Raw genomic sequence first — 20,575 nt, 5'->3', positions numbered from 1 at the left:
CCTTAAATAGTTGAAGGATCTAGGGTTTAGGGGAAACCCTAGTTATCCTTTGCTTAGGGCCTAAGCAAAACCCAAGGGCCTTATCTTGGACCCCTTGGACGAATTCTCTAGGGTTTCCCCTAGGGTTTTCGCCCACCTCCTTCCAAGGGGGTTCTGGATCCTTCCAATCAACTATCAGTTAATTGCAAACTAGTCCCTGCACTTTATAATTAATACTTTTAAACCCAAAATTAATTCTGATTAATTTCTGGATAACTATTAATTAAACATAATGATTTCTAATTAATATATTAATTTTTTTTAACATATTAATAAATTCATTTATATTAATTTATTAATCTTATAATAAATTAATATCTCTCCTTTCATAATTTCCTTGTCCGGTTGCTAGGTTTGAGGGCAACCCAAAAGGACTGTGCTGCTATCAATTCAAGTACATACCAATTATAGTTATGGGCTTAGACACCTAATCCAACATTATTATCCAAGGGATTGATGGTCAGAATTTGGTTGTATGGTCCTATTGTTGAGTATAGCATTCGCGATATGAGAAGTGTTCAGCTGGAAGTCAGACTCCTTTGGGATTCGAGATGTTTAAATGTTGGGAGAGTAGTTTTGTGAAGGTTACTCGTTCAGAGGAAAGCAGTTTATGGATAAGGAAGGTTTGGGATAGAGATGATTGTTCTCGGCCGGATGAGTCACCGGTATTTGGAGGTCAGTGTTCTAAGTGGGGGAGAGTTGGAAAATTCTCAGGAGGATCGACAAGTATTTGAATTTGATTAACTGTTAATTTGGAAGTCGGCGGTGTTTCAGTCAGCCAAGAGTGTGGGCTGGTATGAGTAAGTGACAGACTAGTGGGGGCAGGAAGCAGACCATGGATTCAGGGTAGATAATGTTTGATGTTAGGCCTAGGTTAGGCCATGGAAAGGATTCCGGGATCGGAATGGAGTTAGAGTTCACCCCTTGAGGGCTAGAACAGTATGCTCGGGAGAGAGTCCCAGGAAGGATAGTTCGGGATGAGACACGATAGTCTGAGCGGTCCGGGGAGACTGAAGGCCTGTGGGCGTACCAGTCAGGCCGAAGGCTCGGAGAACGATCCAAACAGGCTGAAGGCCCTGGGGGGGGGGGGGTCCAAACATGCTGAAGGTTCTGAGAGTGGTCCAGATTGGCTGAAGGCCTGGTAAGGCGGTCCAGTCATGCTGAAGACTCTTTGTGTGTTAGTGGATCAGTATGAGGAGAATGAGAGAATATGTCGCCAGGATATGGAAATTGATATGGTCTGGCCCCAAGTTTTGATCATGTTAGTGGAAGGCAGTGCATGGACTCGAGAGTCTTTGCGGGTAAAATCAGAGTAGGTGAAGTTCGGAAATAGCTGTGGCTACATGGATAGTGTAGAGTAGGGTTTAGCTCAGTGACACGCGCAGGCGCATAAGAGTTGTCGGGTGGATTTCCTGGAAAGGAAAAGGTATGTAGCTCCGGAAGGAGCGTGGGTCCTCCGTTATGGGAGGAAGTGGAGTAAACGGATGACCGCCGTGCCACAGTCATTAGTATGAGGCACTGGATTGTACCATATATACGGAAGCATCTGCGGGTTGACTGCTCGTCGAGGTAGTGGCAATTTTGAGTGATGCTCAGACATATTTTCAGTCTCCTTGGAAAAGGAGGAGGTTAGTGGCTCCAGAGTAGAGATTTGGAACAGAGGAAAGTGAGACAGCAGGTTAACAAACTCAGGAGTACTTTGGACAGATGCTGAAGACGGTATAAAGGATTTCGGTCGGAGGCCAAGAGCCTAGAGACCATGATAGAGAAGACACAATAGTAAGGTTGTAAGAACCTGAGTTGATGGGTAAATCGGAATCTGCAGTGCAGGGGTTGTTCTGTTGTGTATGTTGCAGTAGGCTTCGAGGACGAAGCCTAATTTAAGCGGGGGAGAATTGTAACACCCCGTTCTTAAAATATCTATTGATGGGTTCCCGAGATCAAGAGTAAAGGCGTTTCGGTCTTTCATGAGCGATGGGTTATTATTCAGGAAGGTTTCGGATCGGGGTGTGCTGCTAGAAGCGAAGATCTTCTAGCTACCTTTTCGGGGATATCAAGTTCAATAGAATCGGATCTAGAATGAAGGAGTTTTGATGCTTTAAAGATATGGACATTTATGGCCCATAATGGAAAAAAGTGGAGAAAAAGACCATGCATGCAAGATGGGACACGCGTGGGTACGCCCAGCGTAATGGGGCAAGTTGGACGCGGTTGTTCAAGGCGTACGCCCAGCGTACAAGGAGTACGCCCAACGTACGCTCAGAGTCTCAAAACCCTAATTTTTTGGGTTAAGCACTATAAAAGGAACATAATGGTTCTCACCCTAGCATCCATAAACACTCTCTTACTCTCAGAAACCCTAGAGAGCCGTCCCAACTCCATTGTTGGGTGTGTTTGACCTTGGAGAACCCATTTTGGTGGGTTAAAGCTTAGAAGCAAGGAGAAGAAGGTTGGCAAGGAGAAACCTTTGAAGCTAGAGCTTGTAGATCTGGGTTAAGTGCTTCATTTCGGACCTCTACAAGGTAAAAAGTCTTGGGCTTGATGATTAATCTCTTAGATCTCCTCTAGTTCAAGTTTATGGACCTTTTTGGTCCCAAGTTTGGGTCTTGGCAGGTTAAGCTCGTTTCTAAGACCAGGGTTGCCTCCCTTAGAGTCATATGAGTCCCATAAGCAGTAAAGTTCCAACCTTTGGGATTCTATTAAGCCCATGCATGAGATCTAGTCCTCTTCTTGGATGTAGAAGATCATTTTGGAAGTTTGAGTTGGTTTGAGCCATATTACGTCACCAAGTCAGTGACTTTATAGTAAGTCGTGAAATAAGACCTGGATCTGAGTTTGTAGCCCTTGGAGTGGAGTAGTAAGCACTTAATGAGGAAATGACTTAACAGAGCACTGCGCTGAGCGTACGTGCAGGTACGCCTAGCATACTGGTCATAGAGCTAGTACGCTAAGCGTACGTTGAGGTACACCTCACGTAATCTTTCTGTATGGATCATGATTTTTGGGCCGCGGTTTGGGGCATGTTTGGTTATTTGGGCCTTAGTGGGCCATCATAAATCATATTATATGGACCAAGGATTATATTGTGGGCTTAGGATGAGGCCCATTAAAGCAATGGGCCCAATATAGCAAACTGGGCCATTAGTGGGCTTGAGAGCTTACCTAGTGTTGGGCCTTAGTCTTGGACCAGATTGAGTTAAGGGTAATTGGTCAATTTACCCTTGGAAGGATAATGTGATTGATCTAATGGTTATTTCTGCTATGTTGGCTAGTTCGGGATTTTCGGTGAGTCGGTGATTCGGGAGTCTGCTTTTCAGTTCAGAGTTTCGGCAGTTGCGAGGTGAGTTATCCTCACTATATCGACAGGGTCTAAGGCACCAAGGCCGGCCCTTTATCGGATTGTAATTCGGGTACTGTTGTTGTGTTATTGCTTTGCTATGTTTGCATCCTGGTAGTTAGGATGGTATATGTTAGTGACCGGTTAGGTCGGTATCCTGTTTATAGTATGCTATGTACGTGATCTGCTAGATCGGTTGACTGATGATTAATTGTTATGTGGTTATATGTTTATGTGCACATGGTTGGTTGGCTGGGGTTGGGTTGAGGCGGGTCCTGCTTTGTGCTGTACGCCAACATACCCAGGGTGGACCGGATATCCCGAAGGCCCAACGAGCGGTCCGGATACACTGTAGGCCCCACGAGGGCGGACCAGACGGACTGAAGGCTCGGTGCGGGCGGACCAGTCATACTGTAGACTCAGAGAGTGGACCAGGTGGGTTGAAGGCCTGGTGCGGGCGGACCAACCACACTGCATACTCGATGGATATGGCAAGACTCAGAGGGTGGACCAGGTAGACTGAAGGCCCGGTGCGGCGGACCAGTCACACAGTAGACCTGAAGTGCATGGCTGTTCTATGTTCTATTATGATATGGCATGTTATGTGTATGGTATATGCGGTTGGTATTTTGGGGGTATCTCACTAAGCTTTCGGGCTTACAGTTATGGTTTAAAATGTTTCAGGTACTTCAGGAGACCGTGGCAAGGCAAAGGCGTGATCGTACCGCTCCTCATGTTTTATGTGTTTATGATGTGGTTTTGGGAAAATACTCTGATAATAAATGTATTGAAAACCTTTTGGTAATAACTTTATGAAATTGGGTTGTTTTTGAAAAGTTTAAATTGGCTTGAATTTTATGGTCGTTACACGGATGCTTTGAGCCGCAAGTCAGCTGGGTCTTCCACCCCATCGGTATGTATGTGGATAGCGGTGGAATCTCCGCTAGTGAACTTGATCAGGGTTGCTCAGGTTGAGGGCATGCGACCGGAGAACTGGAAGTTGGAGAGAATCAAGGGTGAGAACACCCGATTTGTGCAGGATAACCGGGAATTATTGCTCCGATGCGGTCGGGTATGGATTCCGATGTCTGGTGGGGTCAGACAGACAGTCATGGAGGAGACTCATAATCTAATTTCTCTATTCACCCGGGGGTGAATAGATTATTAAAATCACAATTAGAATTATTTATTTAAAAATTAGATTATTAAAAACACATTAAAATGGAAAAATTACATTATTAATAACACATGAAAAATGAAAATATCCTTAAAATTACTTATTTAAATATTTTGTTTTCTCTGTATAACAATTAAGTAAGTAATTTTAACGATATTTCTCATTTTCATGTGTTTTTAATAATCTAACTAGGTGTGAGACCCGTATGTTATACGGGTTTGATTGCCTCTGAGTACTGATATTGTAATTTATTGGTTATTTTCAATTAAAACAATTGTTAATTGAGGTGTAAGTATCATATGTTAATTAAGAAAAATATTAAAAAAAAAAAATAGAAAATGACAAATGGTGAAATGGAAAAAACAATTATTCAAAAATACCAAAAAATGACATGTGTCCAAGTTAATAAGAGAGTGACATGTATCAAAATTATTTTCATTTATTAGGAATGATGTGTTTTTAATAATCTAACTAGATGTAAGACCCGTATGTTATATGGGTTTGATAAATCAAAAAATCAAATATGAAAGTTTAAACAAAATTTTATTTAAATTTGAAATTGTAGATTTAAAATTTAAAATTTAAAATGAAACATATTAAATACCATATGAGTACTGATATTGTAATTTATTGGTTATTTTCAATTAAGACAATTGTTAATTGAGGTGTAAGTATGATGTGCTAATTAAAAAAAAAATTAAAAAACGACAAATGGTGAAATGGAAAAAAAAAAAACAATTATTCAAAAATACCAAAAAATGACATGTGACCAAGTCAATAAGAGAGTGACATGTGTCAAAATTATTTTCATTTATTAGTGAAGTTCTTAAAATGTCGTAAGTTAAAACACCTTCTCAATTTTTAATATTTTTCCCAAAATCATTTTTAATAATTATAGAAAATTCAAAATATCCATATTATCTGGTTCTTTTAAATATCTAGATTAATCTTCTAAATTTAAAACGTATGTTTATCTTTTTCGAAAATGCTATGATCTATGTATTTAACCAAATTCGTTTATTCGTTAGAAAATTCTATAATCTATCGTATTGTATTATCAGAGCTATAACTTGATTTTGAATTTTGACCGCAATGGACGGCAAAGGAAACAATGCACCGGCGATCGGCATCGACCTCGGAACAACCTACTCATGTGTCGCCATTTGGAAACATGGTCGCATCGAAATCATTCCCAATGATCAGGGCAATAGAACCACACCGTCTTGTGTTGCTTTCAGTGATGCAGAACGTTTAATCGGTGATAGCGCCAAGAACCAAGTGGCCATGAACCCTGCTAACACTATATTTGGTAAGCTGGCCTTGTGCTAGTTATTAATAAATGTTGTTAATGTTATTATGATTAAGTATTAAGTATAAAAAAGAAATTGTTAATGTTATTATGATTAAGTATTAAGTATAAGAAAAGAACTTAATAAACACTATATTTGGTAAGCTAGCCTAGTTATTAATAAATGTTGTTAATGTTATTATGATTAAGTATTGAGTATAAGAAAAGAACTGTAATAAACAGTTCATTATATATTTGAATGGTCGTCGTATCCTAAGAAAGTTGTTTCTGAATGAATTTTCGGTAAATTGAGTCATAATCAAATCCACTGAAGCATTTGATCCTTGTTATAAACTACTCGTTGAAACAAGTTTGACCCAGATGTTCTATTTTAGGTTTTTAGGGTTTTAGGTATTCATGGGTTTGAGGGAAAACTAACTAAACAACAAATTACATACATCATACATGACTGGTTTTCTTTGGGAACAGTGGAATACATTGGACCAAAAATCAACAAGTCTCGAATGCATTTACTATAAGCACGAGCTTTGGTTATCTTTCTGTTGGAAACTAGGATATATATATCTGTTTATTTCTACTTGATGTTTCTTTCCAAATTCTTCTGCATTTTACTTTGTCAATTTATCATTGAAAGTTTTTGGCTATCTAATTAACCGAGTATGTGCAGACGCTAAGAGGTTGATTGGAAGGAGATTCGGTGATTCCAAAGTGCAGAATGACATGAAATTGTGGCCTTTTAGGGTCATACAGGATCCTGTCGACACACCAAAGATTGTTGTCTCCTACAAAGGTCAAGAGAAGGAGTTTTTGGCTGAAGAAATTTCATCCATGATTCTTGGGAAGATGAAAGCAACTGCTGAGTCATACCTTGGAAAAGTTGTGAAAGATGCTGTGATAACTGTCCCAGCTTACTTTAACGATTCGCAACGTCAAGCAACAAAGGATGCTGGAGCTATTGCTGGACTTAATGTCATTCGTATGATCAATGAGCCTACAGCAGCTGCAATTGCTTATGGTCTTGACAATAAGTCAGATATCACTTGCAAGATTAATGTGCTTGTCTTTGATTTGGGTGGTGGCACTTTTGATGTCTCTCTATTAACAATGGCGGAAGGTGGTGGTACCCTTGAGGCGAAAGCCGTTGCAGGTGACACTCATTTGGGAGGTGAAGATTTTGATAGTCGTATGGTGGATCACTGTGCTCAGGAATTCAAGAGGAGATGGAATAAGGACTTAACTGGTAACAAAAGAGCATTGGGGAGGTTGAGATGTGCTTGTGAGAAAGCAAAAAGGATTCTCTCATGCAATTCTCAGACTTCAATCGACTTAGATTGCTTGCATGAGGGGATTGATTTCTGTATGAAGTTCAGTCGAGCTAAATTTGAAGAGCTTAACATTGGTTCCTTCTATAAGTGCATTGGGACTGTGGAGGCATGTTTACGTGATGCAAAGATGGAGAAATCGTGTGTAAATGAGGTGATTCTTGTTGGTGGGTCAACTAGAATACCAAAGGTCCAGAGTATGTTGCAGGAATTTTTTGAAAGGAAGGAGCTATGCAAGAGTGTAAACCCTGATGAAGCTGTTGCATATGGTGCAGCTGTTATGGCTGCAAAGTTAACTGGTAAGAATGATAAGAGCTGTCAGGATTTGATGTTATTGGATGTCACTCCTTTGTCCCTTGGTGTGGGAGTATTAGGAGACATATTTGATGTTGTTATCCCAAGGAACACTCCAATACCTACCAAGAAATCTAAAATATATAATACATCCCGGGACAACCAACCTTGTGTAGATGTTGAGGTGTATCAAGGTGAACGAACAAGATCTACAGATAATCATTTGTTGGGGACCTTCAGAATTTCTGGAATACCACCGGGTCCAAAAGGAGATGCAAAACTCGAGTATTGTTTTGAAATAGATGCAAATTGTATCCTGACAGTGACAGCAAAGATATTATCAACGGGTAAGACAGAGAAACTTACAATTACTAATGCAAATGGGAGGCTCTGTAAGGAAGAGATTGAAAAGATGATGGAAGATGCTGTCAAGTACAAACAGGAGGATCAAGAATACAGGAAGAGAGCAGATGCATTCAATGCGCTAGAGGAATGCATATACAACATGAAGAATAAGATCAAAAATATGGAGAATTGTAAGAGGTTGAAGAAAATGAAGCGTGGAATTGCTGATACGACCAAGTGGCTCGAGCAAAACCAAGCTGCACTGTTGATGAGCTTCATCGCATGAAGAAACAGCTCGAGTCTATATGCATGCCAAAGTTTTAGTTTGTAAATAATGTATGTTAAACTCAAGTATCTTTCAAGGTGTTCTTTTGTTTTCTTTAGATGAGATGTTAAATATTAAATCGTGACCTCTTAAAACCGACCCTATAAAAAATGTTGAAGCAAGAACCGCTTTGTATCAGTTTGATCAGTTATGAACATGATCGATTGATCGGTTTAATTTATGTTGTTCTTGATTACTTTTCATTTGGAATGCTATTTTGGTTGCTCATGCAAGGTGTCTCATTTTGTTACCTTTTAATAATCTTTCTATTGTTCATAATTAAAGGCTATCTTTTTCTTTTAATAAGTTTTATTTTGTTCATTGTTTTATGTCATAAAATTATGATTTTATATCATATAATCATTATCTTTTGGGGTAATTATGGAAAAAACATATTTATGTTTGTTTCAAAAGTAATTTTTGATATTGACATTGTATAACTAAAATGGAGAGTGTCATTCAATGTGTTTTTGTTGTCTGGAGCTGTAGTAATAATAACTATTGATTATGTTGATTGATTAATTTAAACAGTATATATCAAATTGGTTATTTGAACATAAATGATCAAATATCCTTAATTAGGATAATTTTGCTGAAATATTATAAATTTATTGTTGACGTCAAACCACATGAGTACGTCGGTCTTTTGCATGGCTCTGTTTCCTTCGGAGTTGGGTAATTTTCTTTGCATAGTTTAGTCCCTTTTTAGTGACAAAAGTAGCATGCAAGAGAAGTAGAGACCTTGATAATGAAGGTTAGAAAGCAAAGATAAATCGAGCTAGGACTCCACTCATACACTGAGAAGTTCCTTGATAGTGAGTTTTGATTTACTTTGATAAGGAAGACGTTCTTTGATCATATGGATCCAACCTAGTCCAGATGTAAAATGTAAATACAATCTTTTAGCGGCCATGAACATAACTTACTCATACATATTGCTTGACTGACATATCTAGATGCAAACAAATTGGTTGAACAACCTCAAGTGGGAAATTGTTGAGTTGTGGAGTGATTTTGTCTTTCACCTTATGTATATCACAACTGGTCCAAACATATATCAGACTTTATACAAAAATAAAAAGGAGGAACCTTTATAATAATAATAATAATAATAATAATAATAATAATAATAATAATAAATTTATTGTAATTAATAAAGAATTTATCTTGGAAAATAGCATACAAAAGGGAATCAAACCTAGGCGGTTTGGTTAGAGGTATAAGATAAGGGGCATCCTTAAACCACATGAACTACATGAATATTGTACCAAAATTTGAATGACTTATTATTTATAATTACATAAATTCTATGTAGATAATATGGCTAAAACTAAGGCCTTATATTGCGTACCCTGCAAGCCAACTCTAATAACAGCTAAGCTAAATAACAGTTAAGGGGAGCCCGAGGTAGCTTTTTATGGTTCACACGATCAGCAATAAAAATATTAAAAAAATTAATTAGTTTTCCATATTGCAATATGTGATGTCTTTTTATCCAACCCCTTAGTTAAATACTCTCTTCCGTTTCCATGTGGATTAGCGATCATTCTGATCGTGTGAACCATATTAAGTATTGTGTTCTTGTCGTCTGCTTGCATTATTACTCTATGTGAAATCGTTTAATGTTTGTCAAAGTACTTAAAACCCTAACATTATAATATGAGAGAAGCTAGAATTGTAGTAATAGTTGTTGCTTGCCACTTTGCAGGGGCTAAATATCAAGAACGAAGATCCATTCACATCTACAAAACAAAAAAATAAAACTTTTCTTTTCTGGTAGAGGATCGACTACTATTTCTTCATTTCCTCATGAGGGTTGGCTTACTTAAATTAGGGCTTTATGAGATTTCTCTTATGAGTTCCAGAATCAATTTGAAATTCGATGAGTTTATTATTTCTTGTATAAAATTATTGTCCCTTCCAAAAACTTGTGTCTTAATGTATTCTTTCCGATTGAATTACGTCAACTTATACGATGTATACAAATTTTCGGCCAATATTTTTTATTGGCTAATTGTCTGGATGGCTTTATTTGGGTTGCAGTTGATTTATTTTGAGACCAAATAAGTTGATTATAGATGAACTTCATTCATGTTTAGGTAATCATAGCATTAGCCTTGCTAGATATGTTGTGAAAGGAACAAGAGACAACATTTTAAGATGATTATTTAAAGATTCAGACACTAAAAAGTGACTATCTTCCCCGAGAAAACAAAGGTGGTGGGGAGGGGATAAAAGGGATGGCATAAGTGGGGTGGGTGTTGGGTGAGACACTATTATTTTAATAACATATGTATTATGATAATAATAGAAAAGGCTAAAAATAATTTAAATAACAATAAAATAGTTATTTTGTATGTTTTTGGGGCAAAATGTGCAACAACATGAAAACTATTAAAACCATCATACTTAAAAAAAAAAAAAAAAAAAAAAAAAAAAAAAGCGACTAAACCTTCAAATTATCTCAAAACACAGGGACGATTGTGTAGTTTACTCATAAATCAATGTTTTAAGACTGGAAATTCGTTCTTTAAAAATATGTTAGGGTAAAAAGTGAAAAGAAAGGACGACGTTGTTTTGAATTTTGACTGCAATGGACGGAAGAGAAGACGCACCGGCTATCGGCATCGACCTCGGAACAACCTACTCGTGTGTCGCCGTTTGGAAGCATGATCGCGTCAAAATCATTCCCAATGATCGAGGCAACAGAACCACGCCGTCTTGTGTGGCTTTTGTCGATTCAGAACGTTTCATCGGAGATGACGCCAAGTCCCAAGGGGCCATGAACCCTGCTAACACAATATATGGTAAGCATTTGTTTCTTAGTTTTTACTGAACGTAGTTAATTTAATATGATCAAGCTTAAGAAAATTCCATATTTAGCTGAAGGAATCGTAAGAAACAGTTCAGTAGATTCGAATCGTCAAAAACCAGAGTCCCATCGAAGAGTATTGTTCTGAATGAACATTATGCATAATGAATTGCATTTAAATTTACCGAAGTATTTGATCCCTGTTAAACATGAAGCAAGGTTACCCAAAAGCTCCATTTTAGGGTTTTAGAGCTTTTGTGGTTTGGGTGGAAAAACTAGACTAACTGGCATGGCAACAATCTCGATTACATTACATGAGCAGGTGTTGTTTCATTTTTTACTCAATGGACTTAATGAGCTGATTGAGCTCAACACTTAATACATACAGCTATAACTAGCTATTTTTTTTACTTAATCTATAAAAATTATCTTAATTGGTTACGTGAGATAGTGTATGGTGTATGGGTTAAGAGTTCAGACATCCATTTTGCAAGATTTTCCTCTTTATTTGCTTTCTTCCCAAAGGCCCTAGTTAATTTTTTGCTTCCATCTTCATACACCGGCTATTCTTTATCATCGGACAATTATTAAAATGTTCAAAATTTCTTTAATTTAAAGTGTTATACTGTTATGTGAATTGAAGGGTTTTGGTCTAATTGTCAATAACAATAAATATTGCGAAAATTGTGCTTCATTGATTCAAAGGGTAAACTTGTCATATAGTGTCGTTATATATCCCTCTTAAATTGCAGGAAATCCCTAAATGACAGTTTTGGTCCCTGCAGTTTTTAATTTGCATGATATACATTTTTGGTCCCTGTAGTCTTTTACAGAAATGGTCCATACGTAAAAACAAATTATAAAATGGTCTTAAAATATGACACACTTATAGACATGGTCCCTGTCTAATTATTTAATGGTCCTTAAGTATAAAAACATTACAGAAATCCTCCCTGAGTAAAAATAACTATGTAACGGTCCTCAATTATTATGAAAATTACATAAAAAGTCCCTGACTAAAAATAATTATGTAGCGGTCCTCATATTACTTTGCTTTATCGATTCAAAATGTTTACTAACATAGTTGTTTTTCACTTGCTTATTGGCTTAATTAACTGTGGATATTCAGATACTAAGAGGTTGATTGGAAGAAGATTCAGCGATTCCAAAGTGCAGGATGCCATGAAGTTGTGGCCTTTCAAGGTCATACAAGGGCCTGCCGACACACCAAAGATTGTTGTCTCCTATAAAGGCAAACAGAAGGAGTTTTTGGCTGAAGAAATTTCATCTATGATTCTTGTCAAGATGAAAGAAACTGCAGAGTCATACCTTGGAAAACCTGTGAAAAATGCTGTGATAACAGTTCCAGCTTACTTTAACGATTCACAACGTCAAGCAACAAAAGATGCTGGAGCCATTGCTGGACTTAATGTCATCCGCATCATCAATGAACCTACAGCAGCTGCAATTGCTTATGGTCTTGACAATAAGTCTGACATTAATGGCAAGATCAACGTGCTTGTCTTTGATCTTGGTGGTGGCACTTTTGATGTCTCTATATTGACCATTACTAAAGGGGATACCTTTCAGGTAAAAGCCGTTGGTGGTGACACTCATTTGGGAGGTGAGGATTTTGATAACCGCATGGTGGAACACTGTGTTTGGGAATTCAACAAAAGATAGAATAAGGACATAACTGGGAACAAAAGAGCATTGGTGAGATTGAGATGTGCTTGTGAGAAAGCCAAAAGGATTCTCTCATGCAATACTCAGACTTCAATCGACTTAGATTGCTTGCATGAGGGGATTGATTTCTGTATGAAGTTCAGTCGAGCTAAATTTGAAGAGCTTAACATGGGTTCCTTCAATAAGTGCATTGAGACTGTGGAGGCATGTTTACGTGATGCAAAGATGAAAAAATCATGTGTGCACGAGGTGATTCTTGTAGGTGGATCGAGTAGAATACCGAAGATTCAATCTATGTTGCAACAACTTTTTGACATGAAGGTTTTATCGAAGAGCACAAACCCTGATGAGGCTGTTGCATATGGTGCTGCTATTATGGCTGATAAACTCAGTAGCAACAGCAACAAGTCTTTTAAAGATTTGTTGTTATTGGATGTCAATCCTTTATCCCTTGGTGTGGAAATTAAAGGAGAATTGTTTAGTGTTGTGATCCCACGTAACACTCCAATACCTACAAAGAAATCAAAAACTTATGTTACATGTAATGACAACCAATCTGCAGCATGTACCAAGGTGTATCAAGGTGAAAGAGCCAAATCTACTGATAACCATTTTTTGGGGAAGTTCACAATTTCTGGAATACCACCAGCTCCAAAAGAAGCTATAGAAATCACCGAGTGCTTTGAAATAGATGCCAATGGTATCCTCACAGTGACATCACAGATATTATCGACAGGTAAGACGGAGAAACTGACAGTTGTCAATGAAAATGGAAGACTCTCCAAGGAAGAGATTGAGAAAATGATAGAAGATGCTGACAAGTATAAACAGGAGGATCAAGAATACAAGAAGAAAGCAGATGCGTTTAATGCATTGGAGGATTGCATATACAACATGAAGAAAATGGAGCATGTTATTGCTGATGCCACTAAGTGGATTGAGGACAATCAAAATGCAACTGTTGATGAGATTGAGCGAATGAAGGAACACCTTGAGTCTATGTGCATGCCAAAGTTTTAGTTCTCATATCATGATCGTTAAACGCAAGGTATCTTCTAAGGTCGTTTTTCTTTTCATTTGATGATGTTAAATAGTAAACATACAACTTTTTGAAACCTAACCAATTCAAAACATTTAACCAAAAACTTTATTGTATCACTTTGATCAGATCAAATGATCAATTGATGTGGTTAATTACTATTTAGCTGGCTAATGCAAGGTGTATGATTTTGGTACATTATGGAGTATATGCCATTTTTGATATTTTATATTTGTTTGTTGACAACCTTTTGTTTGTATTTGTGTTTCACAAGTGATTATTTGATATCGAATAACTAAAATAAAATAAAAATCATATGTATTCAAACATGGAGTGACTTTCTATATGATTATGTTGCTCCAAGTTGTATTTATCACGGTCGATGTTGATTGTTTGGCAAATTTCGATTATATATGTAAGTAACAGAAAAAAATAACCAAAAAGAAACAGAGGCAACTTAATAACTTTTTTTTTCTTTTTTGCAAAGTTTGAAGTTTTATGTCGACTAACATCCTTTATATCCAAATTTTCTTAGGTTTTTGCTTGGTGGGCTTTTTCCCATTTTCTTTGCAAGTTTTAGGGTTATGACTTACTAATGGGGTAACGACAATACAAAAAAAAAAAAAAAAAAAAAAAAAAAAAAAAAAAAAAAAAACCAAACAAACAAACGTTTAGTGCCATATTGAATATACAAACAAGCATGTTGGGTGTATTCAGATGATTGAAATACCCATGGGTCCACAGCCATCGGGTTGGATTACCCCCGGCTCAATCAATCATCGGACTGGAATGCCTTGGTCCACTTAGTCATCGGACTGGATTACCCCCGATCTATTGGCTCACACACATAGTAGTAGAGCCTCAACCGAAAACCATAATATGTCAACATATACATAACAAATAACTAGTTAACAGGCAAACAAGTAGATCTACAGATCATAACAACATCAAATCCTTATACTAGGATACATAACCTAGTGGATCGGAATTGGTGCCTTTAACCTATAAGTACAGTGAGGAAAATTCACATGAATCGAAGAACTCTGAAACACTGCAATATGATCCCTTTTTTTGCACTGCTTGCGCCAGCGAATCCACTAACACTAGAACCAGATAAAATCTTAATCAATAGCCGAAAACTTCAAATTTGACCCAAGGTCAAACTTAGTCAAAAGTCAACGGTCAATGAAAGCCAAAGTCCAAGATTGCTTGCGTACGCCCAACATATGCAATTCAAGTCCAGTACGCCAAGATAACTCCCAGGAATGCCCAACATACGTTGATTGATCCCAACATTTCATTAAACACTTAATCTCTTAAGACCTTTTGTCGAAAGCTTAGATCTAGACTTAAGTCATAAAGTTTCCACATTTATGACTTTCCATTGCTAGAAAAGGTCCAAAAGCCAAATGCTAACTTATTAATCCATTAAGACATCATAATCTTGCATGGAAGGGATAGAAGGGCCAATATCACAATTTTATGATTCCTAATAACTCCATAATGGATAAAGTTTCCAACTTTATCCATTAGAATGATCAAAACAACAAAGATCTAGTCTTTAAGTCTTCCAAGGGACCAAAGTGAATCTTTTTCAACTTATTCTGTTAAGTCCAAGTCTCCAACCTTCATACATGAATTAATATGATGTTTGGATGGATAAAGTACCAACTTTATCCATGACAAGGTCACAAACTTTCAAGATCTAAACTTTATGCACTTAAAGTGACCAAAATCTCATAACATCCAAAAGTAGCTAAATCTAACAAATGTCTTCTGAAGATTCAAACTTTATACGTACAAAAAAAAGAGATCAAGGTGAACAATGAGCTCCTTATTCTCCAAGATGCACCAAGAACACCCCAAAGGAAGCTAAGAATGGAAAGGGTTTGGAAAAGTTAAGGAGCTTAAATAGGGCTTAAAACCCTCAAATTAAGGGTTGACATCTGATCGTGTATGCCTAACATACCAAATGGTACGCCCAACGTACGCTCTTAAATCCACATCTTGATCGGCTAGTACGCCCAACATACTACTACCTCGAGCACCAGATTCAAACTGCTATAACTTATTCGTTGCAACTCCGTTTTCGACAATATTTATATGCACATAAAGGTGTCGAAGAGCCCAAAATATTATCTAAATATCTTGGACTAAGACTTCTCGAACAAAAATCCATATTTAATGCAAGAACCCGGCCTATGACTTTTCCGTTTCGACCCTTCGGCTCAAAACACAATTCAAATGTTAAATCTCTTAACTATCATTATATCCTTCTACAAAGACTAAACTTTTCTTCATTAAGGCCCAAAGCCTTACACAATCGATTTCCAGCCCATGACCCAGAAATAACAGGAAACCAGGATGTTACAAAATAGGATGTTATTTTTCTAATGTAATTTTATATGGAGTGATACCTTGAAATAGAACCAAGTAATTGTTTTTTGATGTGGTTCTAAATGGAATGATGCCTTACAATTGGTTGGAGTTTATGTAAATATTGAGATTATTGAAACGATACATTATCATCTCTTTGAATTAGCTTGTATGATACTTATAACATATGGAGTGATGACTTAAAATGGACCAAGGAATACTAGTACTCATGAGCTCATTTATGATTACATTGATGTTAATTTTCTCATTGTAGGTTTGGATCTTACTAATTTTCTCATTGCAAGTTTAGATCTTATGCAACCATTGCAATGACACTACATAAGTTCTTATAAATACTCGCACCATTGCACCTCCCGTTCTTCCTCAAGAATGATTGTATACCTCATCAACTTATTCTTCCTCTAGAATGATTATAGCCATCATCAACTTCTTCATTTGTTTGTTGTGCTATTTCTTGACAAAAACATTCACCATAATTGATGCAACTCTTTTCCAATTGTGTGTGTGGATTGACTTAAAATTCAAGTTCCAATTAAAAGAATGGTTTAGTGTACATACAGTTGGTTTAAAAAATGTTTTGTGTATGTTGGTTTGAAATAGGCTTCCATGTTGTATGATTTTAATATATATGGTTGTCCGATTTAAAATTTCAATGTTATAAAACCAAAATTATTTAAATTTCCAAGTTGAATATTTTAAGTTTAAAAATCCGGTTTGTTAACATTTCAGGTTATTTTACCTGCCCACAGACGTTAAAAAACAAACAATAATCTGTTTGCAGAATGTAGACGTTTGGTCTACTTCTTCTACTATAGATGTTTGCAGATATAGTCCGCAGACTGCAAATATTTTGCCTCTAAAAAATAAGCATCACCTTAATTTTTAGTGCCTTACACTTATTACACATTGAAAATATGTAGTCCATAACACTCAAAATTCATTTCGGAATATATAGAACATGTTCACAATGCAATGAACTACTCCAGCATATGAAGAACAAATCCAGAATGTTTCACATAGTGTATTCTGGACGGTTACATTCCAGAAATATTTTGAAATTATTATTATTTATTTATTTATTTATTGTGTAAAATAATAATGTTTTTTATGCTTTTCTTACAATACTTTGCTAACATGCAATTGCTGCAAAAATGATATGATACCGTTTATTTTCAAAAACCATATAAAACCAAAAATAAACAGACAAGAAATGACCAAATGCCACTCTGAAATGTTAATTCGGGATTCCGGAACACATTGTTCTAGATAAAGTGATAATTTTTCAAAAAACATATAAAATTGATTATTTTTGTAAAAAAAATCATTTATATTAGTTAGATTATTCAATTTCCCTTGCATACTTTAAGTCATTAAAAGTTAAAGTACTTTTTTTAGTGAAATAAAAATATAAATCCTTTTTCCACACTTACTCCCCAAAAACGAACAATTGTGATATACAATTAGAAAACTATTATATAACCTATACAGCTAGAAGAAGAAACGACACAAAAGGGAAAAAATGCAATTACTTAGCCGTTAACTAAACTAAGTCCCCCATAACCAAAGTTGTTGTACGGTGGTACCAATCCTTGTTTTAATTGAGCTTTAGACGTAGTATAGGCACCAAAACGTTGTTATGGCTGACGTGGAGGGGCCTTAACGGTGTCATAACGAGATGAACAACCCCCCCCCCCCCCTCTCTTCTCGTTGTAGCTCGTCGCAGGTGCATCTCGTTGTCGTCTTGACCGGAGGAAACGAGCTAATTTCCACCATTTCGACCAATTGAACCGCCGGTCAAATTTAATAAAAAAAATAATTATTTTTTACCTATAAATGCCTACTATCTATTTACATTTTTTTTTCACACAATTCCTCTCTTTCTCTCTACAATTTCAAATATCTTTAAAAAAATATGCATCATTTCGACTCATCCAATGATGACGGTGACGATATATTCTCCGGTATGATATACCATTAATCCACCAATGAGATGCTACAACAAGACCCAACCTTGCCACTAACAAGACGTGCGTTGTTAAATAGAAATCGTGAGGAAGGACACGAACATCTATATCGCGATTAATTTGCAGATAATTATTTATATGGGTCGAAGGACTTCTAAAGAAGACTTCGCCTGAGTAGGAATGTGTTCATACGGATCGCCAACGCCTTTGAAAGCCGATATCATTTCTTTATACTTAAATACAAATGTACTACATGCTTCTTTATTTTTAATACAAATGTAGTATATTTTTAAACCATAGTTAATATATGTTTGGGTATACATTTTTTCAACTGAGACATGATGCTAGAGGTAGGAGAGGATGATTTACAACGTTGCAGAAATGTGTTGTGACCATTTGTTTGATGACTATGGGGGTGTCACCAGACACCATAGACAACTATATGAGAATGTCCGAAAAAGCTACACGAGAAACTTTGTATAGATTGTCAAATGGTGTTGTTGAAACATTTGGGGACGTATATTTGTGGAAACCTTCGTTGCATGATACCAAGAGCTTTATGCAACACATGAAAAAAGACATGGGTTTCCTGGAATGATTTGAAGCATTGATTGCACACATTGAAAATGAAAAAATTGCCCAGTAGCATTGAAAGGGCAGTATACAAGAGGTCATCATGGATCGTCTTCGTTGGTTTTAGTGGTTGTTGCTTCCTAATATTTATAGATTTGGCATGCATCACTACTAGAAAAAGGCCTTTTACGACGCTCATTGCGTGTCGTAAAACGCTCAGACGACGCGCAAATGCGTGTCAAGGAAGGCCCTGTCATAAAGAGAGACGACGCGTTTTTGCGCGTCGTCTATAGACGACGCGCATTTACGACGCTCATTTACGACGCGCAATTACGACGCGCGTTTACGACACGCAATGCGTATCAAGGAAGGCCCTGTCATAAAGGAAGACGACACGCATTCGCGTGTCGTAACCTTACGACGCGCGTTTTAATGACACGCAATGCATATCAAGAAAGCCCCTGTCAAGAAAGGCCATGTCATAAATGAAGATGACACACATTTTTGCGTATCGTAAATTTAAATGTTTAAAAAAAAGTATATATTTATTAATTTTTATATTAAATTTGCATTTAATTTCTCGTAATAGAAATAAAATACTTTTTTTGATAGATTTACTAATTTTCAAATTAAATAACACATTAAAAGTCTCATAATACAAAATAAAATACCATAAACAATAAAGATAATTCATAGCACTAAGGACCATTTTAACAAAAGAATATAACATTATATACCATAAGTACCCTCAAGTAATTAATCTCTTACAATGTTACTAAAAATACCCTCAAGTAATCAATGTCTTACAAAGTTAAGAGACTTAGATACTCAGTTGGTATGTAATATGGCACTAAGAAGCCCAAAAATTGTTTGTGTTTTTCCTGTTCCTGGTGGATCCTACATGGACAAAAGGTAAAGAAGCTGTTGCATCAAACCAATCAAGAAACAAAATATAGACCTTTTAGTTTATGTTTCTTGTTTACTTAACAAAAACAAGACTTAATCAAGAAAAAAAATATAGACCTGTCCCTAACCTTCTGTGCTGTGGAAAAAGCTAATCCAACCAAACCTCTTATCCTACCAACCTCTTTCTCAACTGCATCCTTCAACTTAGCATCAACCTGAAACCAAACTCATTTTATACATTAACCAATTATAAAACACTTCATATTAATATCTGAAAATTTTAACTAATGACAAAAATAAGAGGTTATTGGAATCGAAATAGGTGATTCCATCTTTGTACTACTTTTGGAATTCACTTCATTTTGCTTTAAGATTCCTGATGTCTGAAACAAATTATAACCACACAATGCAAAAATATAAAAGTCAAAAGTCAAAAAAAGATGAACTTCACATAAAAAATACCCATAGACTATCATTGCAAAAAAGACGAGCTTCACATAAAAAAAAATACCCATAGACTACCTTGATTTAAGAGGAAACAGAAATAAGTGGTTAATAATGTGTGGCCCAGCAGAAGCTTCACGGTTTCTATCAGCAAAAAAGTACAGAAAATTATACAGTACTTATTAAACCAAAAAAAGAATACATACATGCTCATTGAAAACACCTCCAACTCCAGATAAACCAAGAAGAACATGAGGTTTGACCTTTTTGACCTGCAAAACACCATAAAATTGGCATCCCCATTTGCAAAGTATATAACTTTTTTTTTTCTTTTCAAAAAAGTTTTTCATATAATTAACTAAAAAAAACACAATTATTCCAAAAATAGATGTAACGTACCACTTCAAGAAGATCAGATCCCTCATGGAGACCTAAACTTTCAACCTCTCCAATATCTTTGGCAAATGGTGCAACTGCTGAGTCAATACAACCTCTCTCCTTTGTGATCAAACCTTGCATCCAAAAAAATTTTAAAACTTTATATTCATAATAGCAACGCACTTACGTTTCCCCTTTTTATTTTCTATTCAAACTATTAGTTCACTG

The 20,575-nt window shown here is 36.3% G+C and overlaps 1 protein-coding gene and 1 pseudogene across 1 annotated transcript in view; both read left to right on the top strand.

Moving 5' to 3' along the window:
- The window catches only part of LOC111898265 (heat shock 70 kDa protein 18), a 33,431-nt gene extending 25,322 nt beyond the window's left edge, over positions 1–8,109 (top strand). Inside the window, exons 4-5 of the mRNA XM_042898394.1 lie at positions 6,603–7,355; positions 7,407–8,109. Of these exons, the coding sequence (XP_042754328.1) occupies positions 6,603–7,355; positions 7,407–8,109 (1,456 nt within the window). The remainder of the gene's footprint in view (positions 1–6,602; positions 7,356–7,406) is intronic.
- A 2,622-nt stretch (positions 8,110–10,731) lies between these two features.
- LOC111898266 (heat shock 70 kDa protein 1-like) lies at positions 10,732–13,873 on the top strand (annotated as a pseudogene).
- The last annotated feature ends 6,702 nt before the right edge of the window (positions 13,874–20,575 follow it).

Source organism: Lactuca sativa, chromosome 9 (assembly GCF_002870075.4).
Source record: "Lactuca sativa cultivar Salinas chromosome 9, Lsat_Salinas_v11, whole genome shotgun sequence".
In the NCBI taxonomy this organism is placed as follows: domain Eukaryota; kingdom Viridiplantae; phylum Streptophyta; class Magnoliopsida; order Asterales; family Asteraceae; genus Lactuca; species Lactuca sativa.
This window is presented reverse-complemented; position numbering and strand designations above follow the sequence as displayed.